The sequence below is a fragment of the Leptodactylus fuscus genome, chromosome 1 (genome assembly GCF_031893055.1).
Source record: "Leptodactylus fuscus isolate aLepFus1 chromosome 1, aLepFus1.hap2, whole genome shotgun sequence".
Lineage (NCBI taxonomy): Eukaryota > Metazoa > Chordata > Amphibia > Anura > Leptodactylidae > Leptodactylus > Leptodactylus fuscus.
The window spans coordinates 202,033,944-202,046,920 of NC_134265.1; the positions used below are offsets into that span (position 1 = coordinate 202,033,944).

A 12,977-nucleotide genomic window follows, 5' to 3' on the forward strand; every position below is an offset into this window, starting at 1 on the left:
CGCTGTTTTTTCACAGTTTTGCCTCTGATAAAAATTTGATTTAAAAGTGATCAAAGCAATACCAATTCACCAAAATGGTCTAACTAAAACGTACAATGTAAGACGCCATATACATCCCTGTACACGGAAGTATAAAAAAGTTATGGATGTCAGAATTTGGCACAGGTTTGGATTTTTGCTAAGGGGTTAAAATGTGAAAAAAACATATAAATTTGGTATCCCCGGAATCATACTGAAACATAGAATACAGGTGACATGTCATTTTGTCTGCACAGTGAACACCATGAAAACAAAGCCCATAAAAAATGTACTTTTTCTTCAATTTCACCCCATTCTGAATTTTTTTCCAGCTTCTCAGGACATTGTACATAATAATAAATGGCAGCATCATGAGGAAGAATTTGTCCCGCAAACATTAAAACCTCATATAGCTCTGAGAACAGAAAAATAAGAGTTATAGCGTTTGGAAAGGGGAAGAGTCAAAAATGAAAAACAAAAATCGAAAAATTCCTCTGGCAGGGAAGGGTTAATCCAGTGATGGTCTGTTTCCAGCCAGAACTCTTGTTTTTCATGAGAGGTGACATCACCTGGTTGTCATTAATTGAGCTTATGATCATATGATTTGGGATAAATAAGTGGGTTTTTGATCCTTCCTTCATATCCCCAGACGAAGCTGGTTTGCTAAACGCGTGTTGGGGTGTGGAGTCAATTTTGGTCTATATTTTTGCACCTGTTATCAATGTCATTTATAGGGATACGGATACACATACTTTTGTGTGCATGCTAAGTGGCTTTATGTAATGACATGCAGCCTTTTCAGTTATTTAGGAGGCAACTTAAATGCATACTTATTGCTTCTTCCTCTGGGGTGTGTTATAGCCACCTTTTATTGTATTTATTTCTAATTTTGTTTTGTTAATATTCTAATAAATGGACATTACGGTCCTAATGGGATAGTCTACTCACAGAAGAGGACTAATATCCATAAAATACAGTGCTTTGCGAAAGTATTGAACTTGAACTTTTCAACCTTTTGCACATTTCAGGCTTCAAACATAAAGGTATAAAATGTAAATTTTTTTGGGAAGAATCAACAACAAGTGGGACACAATTGTAAAGTGGAACGAAATTTATTGGATATTTCAAACTTTTTTTAACAAAGAAAAAACTGAAAAATTGAGCGTGCAAAATTATTCGGCCTCCTTGCGTTAATACTTTGTACCGCCACCATTTGCTGCCATTACAGCCACAAGTCGCTTGGGGTATGTCTCTATCAGTTTTGCACATTGAGAGACTGAAATTCTTGCCCATTCTTCTTTGCAAAGCAGCTGGAGCTCAGTGAGGTTGGATGGAGAGCGTTTGTGAACAGCAGTTTTCAGCTCTTTCCACAGATTCTCGATTGGATTCAGGTTTGGACTTTGACTTGGTCATTCTAACACCTGGATACGTTTACTTGTGAACCATTCCACTGTAGATTTTGCTTTATGTTTTGGATCATTGTCTTGTTGGAAAATAAATCTCTGTTCCAGTCTCAGATCTTTTGCAGACTCCAACAGGTTTTCTTCCAGAATGCTCCTGCATTTGGCTCCATCCATCTTCCCATCAATTTTAACCATCTTCCCTGTCCCTGCTGAAGAAAAGCAAGCCCAAGCCATGATGCTGCCACCACCATGTTTGACAGTGGGGATGGTGTGTTCAGAACGCAGAGACTATCACAGAGCAGGTGCATTTATACAGAGACTTGGTTTCACTTAAGTGGATTCTATTTATCATCATCAGTCATGTATTACAACATTAGATCATTCAGAGATCCTCACTGAACTGAACGGAGTGTGTTTGTTGCCCTGAAAGTAAAGGGGTTGAATAATATTGCACACCCCACTTTTCAGTTTTTTATTTGTTAAAAAAGTTTAAAATATCCAATAAATTTCATTCCATGTCACAATTGTGTCCCACTTGTTCTTGACTCTTCCCTCAAAAATCAAAAAGCTGTATCTTTATGTTTGTATCTCAAATGTTCAAGGGGGGGAGGGGGTGCGAATACTTTCGCAAGGCACTGTATGTATGAAAATAAAAAAAATAACTACAGAGAGATCTTGTCTACTATTAATTGCCACTAGGGGGCACTGTGGTAGGAACTATATTTTCAGAAAATTAGGTAATGATATCATCGCTACTTCCCGCGGTATTTAAAGTGACATATAAGAAAATACAATTCTGAGAAATAAGTTTACAATACATCTTCTTACTGATCACATGTAGGACCAGCCCCATGAGAGGAAGATAGTCTGAAGATAAATGCTGAACCCTTTATAAATCAATAGCACATTATGGATTAACATTTTTCATTAGCAGTATAGGACAGTTTAAATATCATATATAATCAGGTAATATAATATAATATCATATAATATATTCTACTCTCCATATATTGTTACTTTGGAATGTAAAGGAAAATACAGTAGTAAGAGCTTCAGTAGAGGACAGGTTTAAGATCATATATTAACATGAAACTCCCCGAAAAAGGTATTTGAAAATCGCTTTCCTAAACCAGCCAACTGCGACTTTTTTTTTCTTCTCATTTCTGGATCTCACTTCACAGACTCTTAATCCTATCATATCCTAACATATCATATCCTATCATTTCATTTTTTAAGGGTATTTTATAATCTCCATGTATTGTTATTATGGAAATTAAAAGAAGTTTAGGAAAATTCTGAGAGCTTCAAGCTGAAATGTGTGTCATGGACAACATTAATACATGGCTAATATAACTGTTTTATTGCTTACAGTGTGACTGTCATGGGAGGCAGCTTTATATGTATTCATATACTATAATTCCCCAACCACTGGTAAAAGCGCGCACAAGCATTTTCCTCTAAAAGCTGTGGTATCCATAGTTGCACAACAAAGCATAAATAGTATTTACAGAGTCCTTGGGTTTTGTTGGTCACATGTGCTATAACATAGCTGTCATAAACTGTAGTTTAACATGATAACTGTATGAGATACATTTTCACTTATCAATACATAAAGGTAAGGGAAAGTCCTCCATTAACGCTGGTGTCCTAGAAAGAAAGTGTCATAGCATTGTAAAGAAAAGTATAAATATGGTGGTCTCTCGTGTTACATGACCTCACATTATGTTATACTTATTCTTATAGCTTATTGCATGACACAATGACACAACCCCCCGTGTGCCGGCTACATCCATTCATTTCTATGCGAGCGTGCTGTTCGGATCGGCTGATCCGAACAGTACTCGCTCATCTCTACTATTCACCATTGGGATTGTTGTGTGGAATGAAGAGCCCATGTTATATAACTTGTATTTCCATATGCACTCTGTTATATATTGATAATTCCCAACGCAATGTATGTCGTGATGTTGTATAATGTCTTAATACCAACAACATCCTTTGAGTATATTGTGGTATACAGCGCAGGTGGGCATTGAACAACAATATGGTTTTAAGACATGACCTAAGTCCATCAAGCTAAGTCCAGGTTACATGCTAGCAGGCTGACAGCATTTCCATGCAGTATACTGGCAAGGAGAGTATCTAAGCAACGCATGTGGTTAAAGGCAACCTGCAGAGCAGCATTACCCACCTCGTGACAGTACTGGGGGGCGTTTCTCACCGCTCAGTGTCATGGCTAGGCAGTAAGGAACGCCCTCTCTCACAGTACAGCGCTATGAATGAGTACTGTCAGGAGGGGCGTTCCTCACACTCTGCCAGTAACCCCCTTTTGACAGTGAATAGCTATGGTAATGGCACCGATAGCTCCTCATCAGGGGTACATAACGGGAAAGTCGGCTTTCTAGCGGTATATAAAACTGCAGGTGCCCGAGGACCTGAAAGGTCCTCTTTAAATAGGAGTTTCTCCTATTGTCTAGTTCTTGTCTAGTTCTAATTTCAATCTGTTAGCTAGGTCTCATAAGTCTTGGTTCACATCTGCATCAGAGTCTCCTTAGATTCCACTGAAAATCGTCAGAGAGAAAAGTACTGCAGACTTTTCTCTCCGTCAGTTTTAGTATAAAAACGGCAGAAAAATATGAAGGTAACCACTGTTTTAGTGCAAAAACTGTGAACCTAACCTAAGGCTAACTAGAGCTTTTTTGTTTGCTCATTAAGGCTGAGGCCCCGTGTTGATTTTTTTGTTGTAGAGTTTGCTTCATTTTTTTTTTTTTTTAGCCAAACCCAGATGTGGCTACAAAAAGAACTGGAAATATAAAGGAAGCTCTTATACTTTTCCCATCTGCTAAAATCATTCCTGGCTTTGGTTAGAAAAACCATAGCAAAATCTACAACAAAAAAGCTGCATCGGTTCTGGCCAAATAGCAACGTGGAACAGACTGTAGCTGAAACATATCAAATTTTTTTTTCGCAACGTTTTTCACTGAAAGTCCGTAGAGTTTTCCACTGCGGACTTTCTGCTTCTATATGGAAAACGCTAGTGATTGCATTTTTGAAATCGCAGCATATCCGCTATGGATTTTTTTCTACAATGTGTGGATGGTATTAGCCAGAATTCCATCTAATTTGCAGGTAATGTAAAACGCAGCATTTTCACAATGAGGTCCCCCTTTTTTTAGTGGCGTTTTTGGGCTGTTATTTCATTACTGCTATAATACTTTGCCATTCTAGGGACTGATCCCTCTTTCCCTCTGCATCTTTCATCATAGTGTTAGGGAAGAGTATGTTGCAGGGTTCCAAATTAAATAATTAATTAACAGGCCTAGATGGACTGCAGCCATCTTTTTTAAGCCTGGAGAACTGATTAAGACACAAGATGGTTGTGTATCAAAAGAGTTCTGATTTATTGTTACAGGGAGTCAATATTTATACAGACAAAAGCAGGTTGGACTTGACATGATTGGTTATAACATAAGCTGTGGCACATGACTATTGGATAAGGTCTGCATCTCATTATTACACTCCAACCTGGGATGACCTTTAAAGAAGAATTTAAAATATTTATGTGTAAACCAACATCTTACACTAATTCTAGATGTATATCACAGCAAGAGAGATAATGATCACATGCTGGTCCGCTCCGGCCTTGGGGCTAACGATCAACAGGTTATTTGAACCGGTTTCTACACCAACCCTCAAAGATGAATAGTCTTAGCACAAACAGATAAGGAGTTATAACCCAACCATCAACATTCCACACGCCTTATCCCCTTAAAGGGGTCTCTTAGACTCTAAACAGACATCCTTATGAAGCTTATAACAGAAAAAGGTTACAAAATGGCTGACAGAATACAAGATGGAAGATGTGATCCTAACAATAGCATCATTCTAAGCTTGTATGTGTTCTTTTCTTGTAATATATTACTGTATTATCCATACTTCTATAACATACTGAATTTCCCCATGGTATGACTATTAAAGGATTATCTTATCTTATTATTTTTGTACTTGGAACGTCATCTCTTTATTTATGCACTACTTTCTCTCCTGGTTACAGGAAAGGTATTATCTTTTGGGCTAGTGTGGTTTTCGGTCACTTGTATTAAACAATTATATTATATTTGTTACATTTCATCCCTTCCTATTCAACTATATGTACCTCCAATACCACGTTGTTTATCTAAAGTGGATATATTTTCCTTCTTTATATGTATATTGTGTTTGTACTTAATAACTTATATATTTTTACAACAGAAGTTAGGCGTGACCTAAGTTGTGACATTGTGTAACAAAAAAATCAGACAAAATTTGGGCTAATTTTTTTGGCCTAATCTAAGCCAACTAAGGCTAAGGACCCATGTAGCATCCCACAGCAAAAAAGCGCTGTGGGAAAAACCACAGCGGCAATGCCTAAAGGTTCTGACCACAGTGCTTTAGATGGAAAGTTTGCAGAGGTTTCTGCTGCGGACTTTCTGTTTCAGTTACACCTATGGGGAAACCCAGTGCCACACCTCCCATGAGGCGACCTGAAGCGACCGCTTCAGGCGGCGCTATGTCAGGGCCCCAGGGAGGGCGGCATTTTTGCATACCTAAGCCAGACTGGCTTAGCACCGAGCAGTGGATTGGGGAGGCCGCTGGAGCAGCGCTGCTCCAGCGGCCTCCCCTCACGCTCAGGCAGAGAACAGGTCCTCTCCCTGCCTGCGAACGCTGTTAAGCCCTGCCCCCTCACTTTGCCCCGCCCCCTTCGTTCCGCCACACCCCCTCCACTCTGCCCCCTCCTCCGGGGGGGGGGGGGGAAGGGGGCTTTCTGTCGGCTTTCTGTCGGCAGGTTCACCCCTGGGGAAACCACAAGGTTTTTACCGCAAAGTGGGTATGGGATGCGCTAGAATACCATCCACTTTGCTCTGACTGTAAAATGTCGCAATTTTTTCCACGTGGAGCCCTGGCCTAATAAGCAGTATAATAATAAACAAGACATAACAGCACTAGAAGCTTTGTTAAATCTGAGGCTGTTGTCTAGTCAGTTTTTACTACTATTAGTATATCTGCCCCAATATCTTACTTGAATCAAAAGTTTATATAACTTGCAATGCAGTTCGATTTTGCCTTTTGAGACTTTCCTTGTCTTACCACCACTTTGAGACTTCTGCTTACCACCACTTAAAGGGTTTGTCCAGTTTCAGATAAATATTGAGATGTTATGCTGCAGCAGTTTAACTGATTGCAGAAGTTCAGATCAATTCTGCTACATCTGTACTATATATACTGATAATTTTCTTTGAGAAAACCACTACCCTACTAGAAGACTACTTAACTGCAAAACCATAGCCATTGGGTGCTGACGGTATGTGAGGCTTCACACTGGGGTTGCCACACCGTCTGATCCTTCCCTTAGCAATATATAGATTTACTCTCATATTTACAAACCTAATTTAAGTGTGCCCACAAAATATTCTGAGAGTGCTGCTGTACAATGTTTGTTTAGCTGTAGTTTGGGTTGGGGCTGCTTTTGAGTTTACTTCAGCAGAGGAAGCAGTGATCAGTCATTCCTTTGTACCTGCCACTAGCTATTGTGGGTTGCCTGTAATGAGGCATATCTGATTTTTTCCACTTACTGAAGTGATCTCACAGGCAGCTCCAACCAGACCATAACTGAACAGACTTCATGTTCAGGGGATAATCGTACACATCAGGGAGAGTGTGTGCCTACATAGGCAGTATGGAGACTTACAAGTCATTCCTGCTCGGCTAGGGATTCTGGGTAAAAAATATACAAATCTATTCTCCAGGATGTAATTAGGAGAACAGTGCACTCTGTATGCTGCCCTCGAGAGGGCAGCATCCTTAACATCATGCATGACTCAGTTAAAAAGTCTATTTAATCATGATGCGGATTTAATTGCCAAATTAGTATTTCTATTCCAAAAGGAACAGATTCCCAGCTATGGACAGCGCTGTTTCGGCCTATTGGGCCATCCTCAGCATAGCGTAGGGATACTGATTTGGAAGAGTGAGAGACTATAGACCAGGGTCAGGGGATAATCGTACACATCGGGGAGAGTGTGTGCCTACATAGGCAGTACGGGGACTTACAAGTTATTCCTGCTCCGCTAGGGCAATTAATTTGGCAATTAAATCCACATCATGATTAAATAGACTTTTTAACTGAGTCATGCATGATGTTAAGGATGCTGCCCTCTAGAGGGCGGCGTACAGAGTGCACTGTTCTAATTACATCCTGGAAAATAGATTTGCATATTTTTTACCCAGACTTCATGTGGCAGCATCCTTCAGAGAAAAGTATACCACAATCATTAGAGATGCATGTGCTTGAAATTCCTAATATACTAATAATCAATATAACGAGGTTATTTATGGAATAACGCTTACCAGTGCATTGCCTGTGCCAGTTCAGCTTTATTACTAATATACACCCAGAAAACCAGAGCTCGATTTATTACCTGAGGAGAAGTCAACAGGGTGGGTCAGACTTGTTTGTCTGCCTCCCCTACTAATACTCTGACTCTTATTCACTTGATTGACTCCAGCCTACTCCATGGATCTGCTGCCTGAGTAGAGGGGAGTTGGTCAGGTTAATGAGAGTCAGAGTGACTGCAGAAGAAGCAGAGGATTAAGAGTTGCTAGCTTCCCCAGTTGTCCTTCCCACAGTAATAAATGGGTCTATGGCAGTGTATAATATTAATAGTAAAGCTTAAAGGGGTTATTCCAGCCATAGGATACAGGATAAATAGCTGATTGGTGGGCTTCTGACACCTGAGAACAGGGATGGGGGGATGCTTTGAAAGCAGCCAGGCTGAATGTAGGAAAAATATGCAAATCTGTTTCCCAAGATGTAAATAGGAAACCAGTGCCTCTGTTTGCTGCCCTCTAGGGGTAGCTCCCTTAACATCATGAACAACTTTTTAAACAAGCCTTTACTGCTATGATGCGGGATTAAGCCAAACCAATATCCCAGCTGTGCACAGTGCTGTTTCAATCTGGTTGGATCTCTTCAGCACAGTATAGGGAAAATTGATTTGGCAGAGATGAGAGACTTGTAGACCAGGTTCTGGAGATTGAAAACAGCGATGTCCACAGCTGGGATATTGATTTGACTAAATCCTGCATCATAGCAGCAAAGGCTTGTTGAAAAAGTCGGGCATAATATTAAGGGAGCTACCCCTAGAGGGCAGCAAACAGAGGAACTGTTTTCCTATTTACATCTTGGGAAACAGATTTGCATATTTTTTTCTATAATCCCTCCCAGTGGGGCTAAAAAGGCTTTTTGTAAGACTCCATATGGCTGAGAAGGAGATCTCTCCTTAGGGAGTGATATTATCCCCAGAGGCTGAATGTAGGCATGCCCCTGTTGGACCGGATGGATCCCTGCTCCCATTTACTTCAATTGGTTGACTTGGCATTTCCACTGACTTGAAAGGGAGCAGGGATGTGTTCCGTCAAGTAGGGACATGCCTACATTCAGCCCTGCTGAATTCCCAAAGGGAAGAAAACAGATTGGTGGGCTTCTTGGTGGTCAGACTCCCATTGATTGACTATTTATTCTCAGTGATATAAATAGAGGAGAAATATGCTTAAATAGTGCAAGGAATGCACTGGTAAGCGTTATCATTTCCCAGATAACCCCTGTTAGTGTATTTATTTGTATCTGACTTTAACATCAGATTAATAACCATGGAAATTTTTCCTAAAGTTCCAGAAGCATGAACAGATCTAAGGTGACTACATTAGCAAATGTGCCCATGGAATTTGCAGTGTTTACTTCCATAAATCAGCGAGTGAGTGAGTGAGTGAGTGTGTGTGTGTGTGTGTGTGTATCTGTGGGGGCGTGCAGTTCACAAAGCTATAAAGGACAGAGACTGGGGAATTTCATTCATTCAGACAGCTCACAAGCTGTGTGCTGAACAAGCCTCGCACTGTGAAACTGTGCTCTATGCACACAATGCAGAGATTTCCGTGGAAGGTTAGGTGTGCTACTCTGTGCTTCGCTTTCTTATCCATCACTGGGGTCCAGCTCAAACCCTTGGGAGACCAAGAAAAAATGATTCAGCTTGAAGCAGTGAAAAAGAGCATTCTGGATCGTCTGGGCTTACACAAACCTCCTGTTATTAGGGAGAAACTGGACAGAGATGAACTACACAAAATGCACAGGTTATACCAGGAGAAGTTAATGGAGCTCCGGGGAAATCTATCGAAGGATGAGACTCCAGAAAGGAAAGTGCATCTGTTAACACCAAAATGTAAGTCTGGAATATTACGTATTTTATAATATATATAACAATTTTCCTCTCAATGATTAGCCATCTTATTACACACATAAATATGTATTATGGCATATGTATGGGTACGTATTATTGTATCATATTAATTAGAAAAGCAGAAGTATGCCAGAAATATAATGCAACAAGCAAAGTAGGTCATTTTCTGAGACATAATACTAACAGTTCTGATGTCTTTTTTAGCATTAAAAAGAGACCGGGGTTAAGGATAAGCCAAAAAATTCACTTGGCTGTATATTCTATAGTCTATATTACTCAGGTCATGGTCAATTTACACGCAGGATACAGTTTCATGATTTGCTCGTGTAAGACAATATTCTAATGAATACAGTGCCAATACAATGACAATGTTAGCCACTTTTCAAATATTGATATACACACAAGAATAATTATACATGGGTATATTATATGATGTCTATTTCTGTCCATGCGTCAGATAACTTCTTTTGTAGTGATACTTGATTTGTCTAGTAAAACTGGCCACACAGTGATTATAGATGGCCACCTAGTGAACAACTTTTTATTAGTAACCAGTTACTCCATATATTACATAAAATATTGCTTACAATGCACTGATCAATCTTTGCCTCCACATCCATTGAAATCGTGAATGCCAATGGAATCACAACAATTGGCTCAAGCCCACTAGTGCCAGTCTGTTGTTTGTCATAGCCAACTTTCCGATTCAGCAAATAATTGTATCAGGAGGCACTGTAAAACTCCCCAAAATGACCAATTTCTTTGCATCACCCTACTATGGCCATTTAATATCAGCAATGTATCACACAGCGCACTGCAGACCCAGTGTCTGTCTTCAGGCACTCGGAACAGTGAACTGCACTATCTTTTGACAAACGCAACAGAAACAAGATGTCCTTGCAGAATAAATATAGTTCTGTCCTTGATGGGTAAATAAAAGACCATAAATAACAATACATCTCTAAACAACCTTTGCAGATAAAGCACTGTAGACTGCAAGTGAATTTTTAGAAGAGTTTCCCTACATGATAATACATCTGTTAAGGACTGACGTCTACACTGCTATTACCATTCATTTTGATAATTAGCATTGAGCTACGAGTAGGTAAATGACAGATAATGAAATCATGTGAAGGTCACTCATACGATTGCAGGTATTTGTATTGACTATCTTGTGAACTTAAGTCCGGCGCATTAAGCCACTCCCTATTCTTCTTTGCACCTACAGAATACCAATATCCACAAACTTTATCTGGCAAAAAAACCCAACTATTTTGAATATAAGGTAATTCCCATATAATTTACATGAAAATATACTAATTCCTTACCATTCTGCCTGCGTGGAATCAATACCCACAATTCTTGTTAGCCTGTCTTCGACTATTCTTTCACAAATCAAACATCTACCTATACAATTATATGATATTTGAGGAGATTTTTCTAGGAAACTAAATTATACATATATTGTTTTTTTTAAATACAAACGCCAAGTCTAGACTGTTAATGAATGAAATTAGTTTTACAATGCAAAGAATTGTGGCTTTAAATAGACATCTTCCCTAATACCTCTTACATGTTATTGCATTGTAGCATTGCAGAGGACTAGCAACAGTGTTCTGCAAATTACATGGAGAGGAAGTGTAAGAGACATTTCATTGCCTATCTAGCAAACTCTAGCAGTTGTGGGAGGTTATTCATAATGAAGTCAGGAGGATCCTCTAATGAACAATTACACTGAGAACCTCGTGTAAAATGGCGATAACTTTATCCATTAACTTTTTTAACAAGAAATACAATTACAAGTGGTCGGCAAGTTGTCATGTGTTGCAAAGGTCAAAACCTTATTCCTGTGGGCATATATTGTCCTTTATATAAAGTCATTTATTATCCATTCTAAAGACTGGAAGGGATATTTTCATTGAGATATATGCATATCATAACAACTTCTGTTTCATTCTTCATTGCAGTAGAGCATAGCTCAAAGAAATGTGATATGCAGAAAAGCAGCAGTCATCGCTACAACCTAATCTTCTCTAGAACTCAGACGTTCCATCAGAGGCTGAATGTCATGAGAGCTGAGCTCAAACTATGTAAACACATCTTGGCTGCATTGCGACCTGCAGCAGCTAACTCAACCTCGAAGGCTATGGTGCACATTTATAAAGTTGTAGAATCAAGGAAAGCCAATGGAGGGCAAGATCATAAATTACTTGATTCTAAACCAGTAGACAAAGACACCTTGACCTTAAATGTGAACTCTGCTGTGCAGCAGTGGGTCGCAAGTTCAGAGAAATGCCTCCGACTGGAGCTGGTCATCACACTGGACATCCCTTTTGTGAATGAAGGCAGCAAGCAAATAGAATCAGATAATGCCCTTGTATTGGAAGTGGAGACTCAGGAAAAAACCTTGTTTAAAATGAGAAAAGGCAGGTCACTTCCTGCAGATGAGGATTGCAAAAAGAGTGAGAAGAAGTGCTGTCGTAAGTCCTTATTGGTGTCTTTTGAACAAATTGGTTGGAGCGATTGGATTGTACATCCATCCACCTATGAAATGCGGTTTTGCGATGGATCTTGTCCGCACAATTACAAGCCTGCAAGCATGCATGCCCAAATAAAATACAGAATGCATCATATTAATGGAGACACTCCAGCTCCTTGTTGTGTTCCTGGGAGCTATGATCCTATGGTACTGATGCATTACAATGCTGAGCGCAAATTGGTTTTCACAGTCTTTGAGGATATGATTGTTAAAAAGTGCCACTGTGCATAAAGAGGAACTATATCAAGGCTTTTATTCTATCTACATTCTAACAGTACAATATATCCAGTGCCATAGAGCTTATACCTTTACAAGTTGCATCTGATCAAATGCCTCATGTTACATCTTTTCAATCCTACGAAAGAAAAGAATGCTTAGAAATAGTTAATGCAGCAATATGCAGCTGAGACACACAATATGGCCATGCAATATTTTTGGCCCATGTTAGTACTTTTCAAATCTGACTTAGATCTGAGTTGCATAGAGGAAAAATAGCATGGCAAAGGTAAAGCTAGCTATACACATTACAATACTTTTGGCCAAACAGACCAGCCACCAAGTATCTAATGTGTATTTGAAACTGCTGACTCTTTCCTGACTGCATTTCCACATGCCTGATCCTTTTATTCTCAGGGCAATAAGCCACCACCAGAGGTAAAGCTCACTGGAAAGGACCAATAAAATCTAACATAATAAGTATATGTTAAAATAAGTGATCTATCAAACGAGAGCAAAATATATCAA

General features: G+C 39.4%; 1 protein-coding gene across 1 annotated transcript; it reads left to right on the forward strand.

The window, feature by feature from the left end:
* The first annotated feature begins 9,369 nt into the window (after positions 1-9,369).
* Positions 9,370-12,464, forward strand: GDF15 (growth differentiation factor 15). Its single transcript, XM_075264427.1, has 2 exons — positions 9,370-9,676; positions 11,662-12,464. The coding sequence occupies exons 1-2, from the start codon at positions 9,370-9,372 to the stop codon at positions 12,462-12,464; spliced, it is 1,110 nt and encodes a 369-aa protein (XP_075120528.1).
* The last annotated feature ends 513 nt before the right edge of the window (positions 12,465-12,977 follow it).

Coding starts and splice junctions, on each gene's coding strand:
- GDF15 (XM_075264427.1), top strand. CDS start 9,370: ATGCACACAATGCAGAGATTTCCGTGGAAGGTTAGGTGTGCTACTCTG. Junction 9,677..11,661: donor GCATCTGTTAACACCAAAAT/GTAAGTCTGGAA, acceptor TCTTCATTGCAG/TAGAGCATAGCTCAAAGAAA.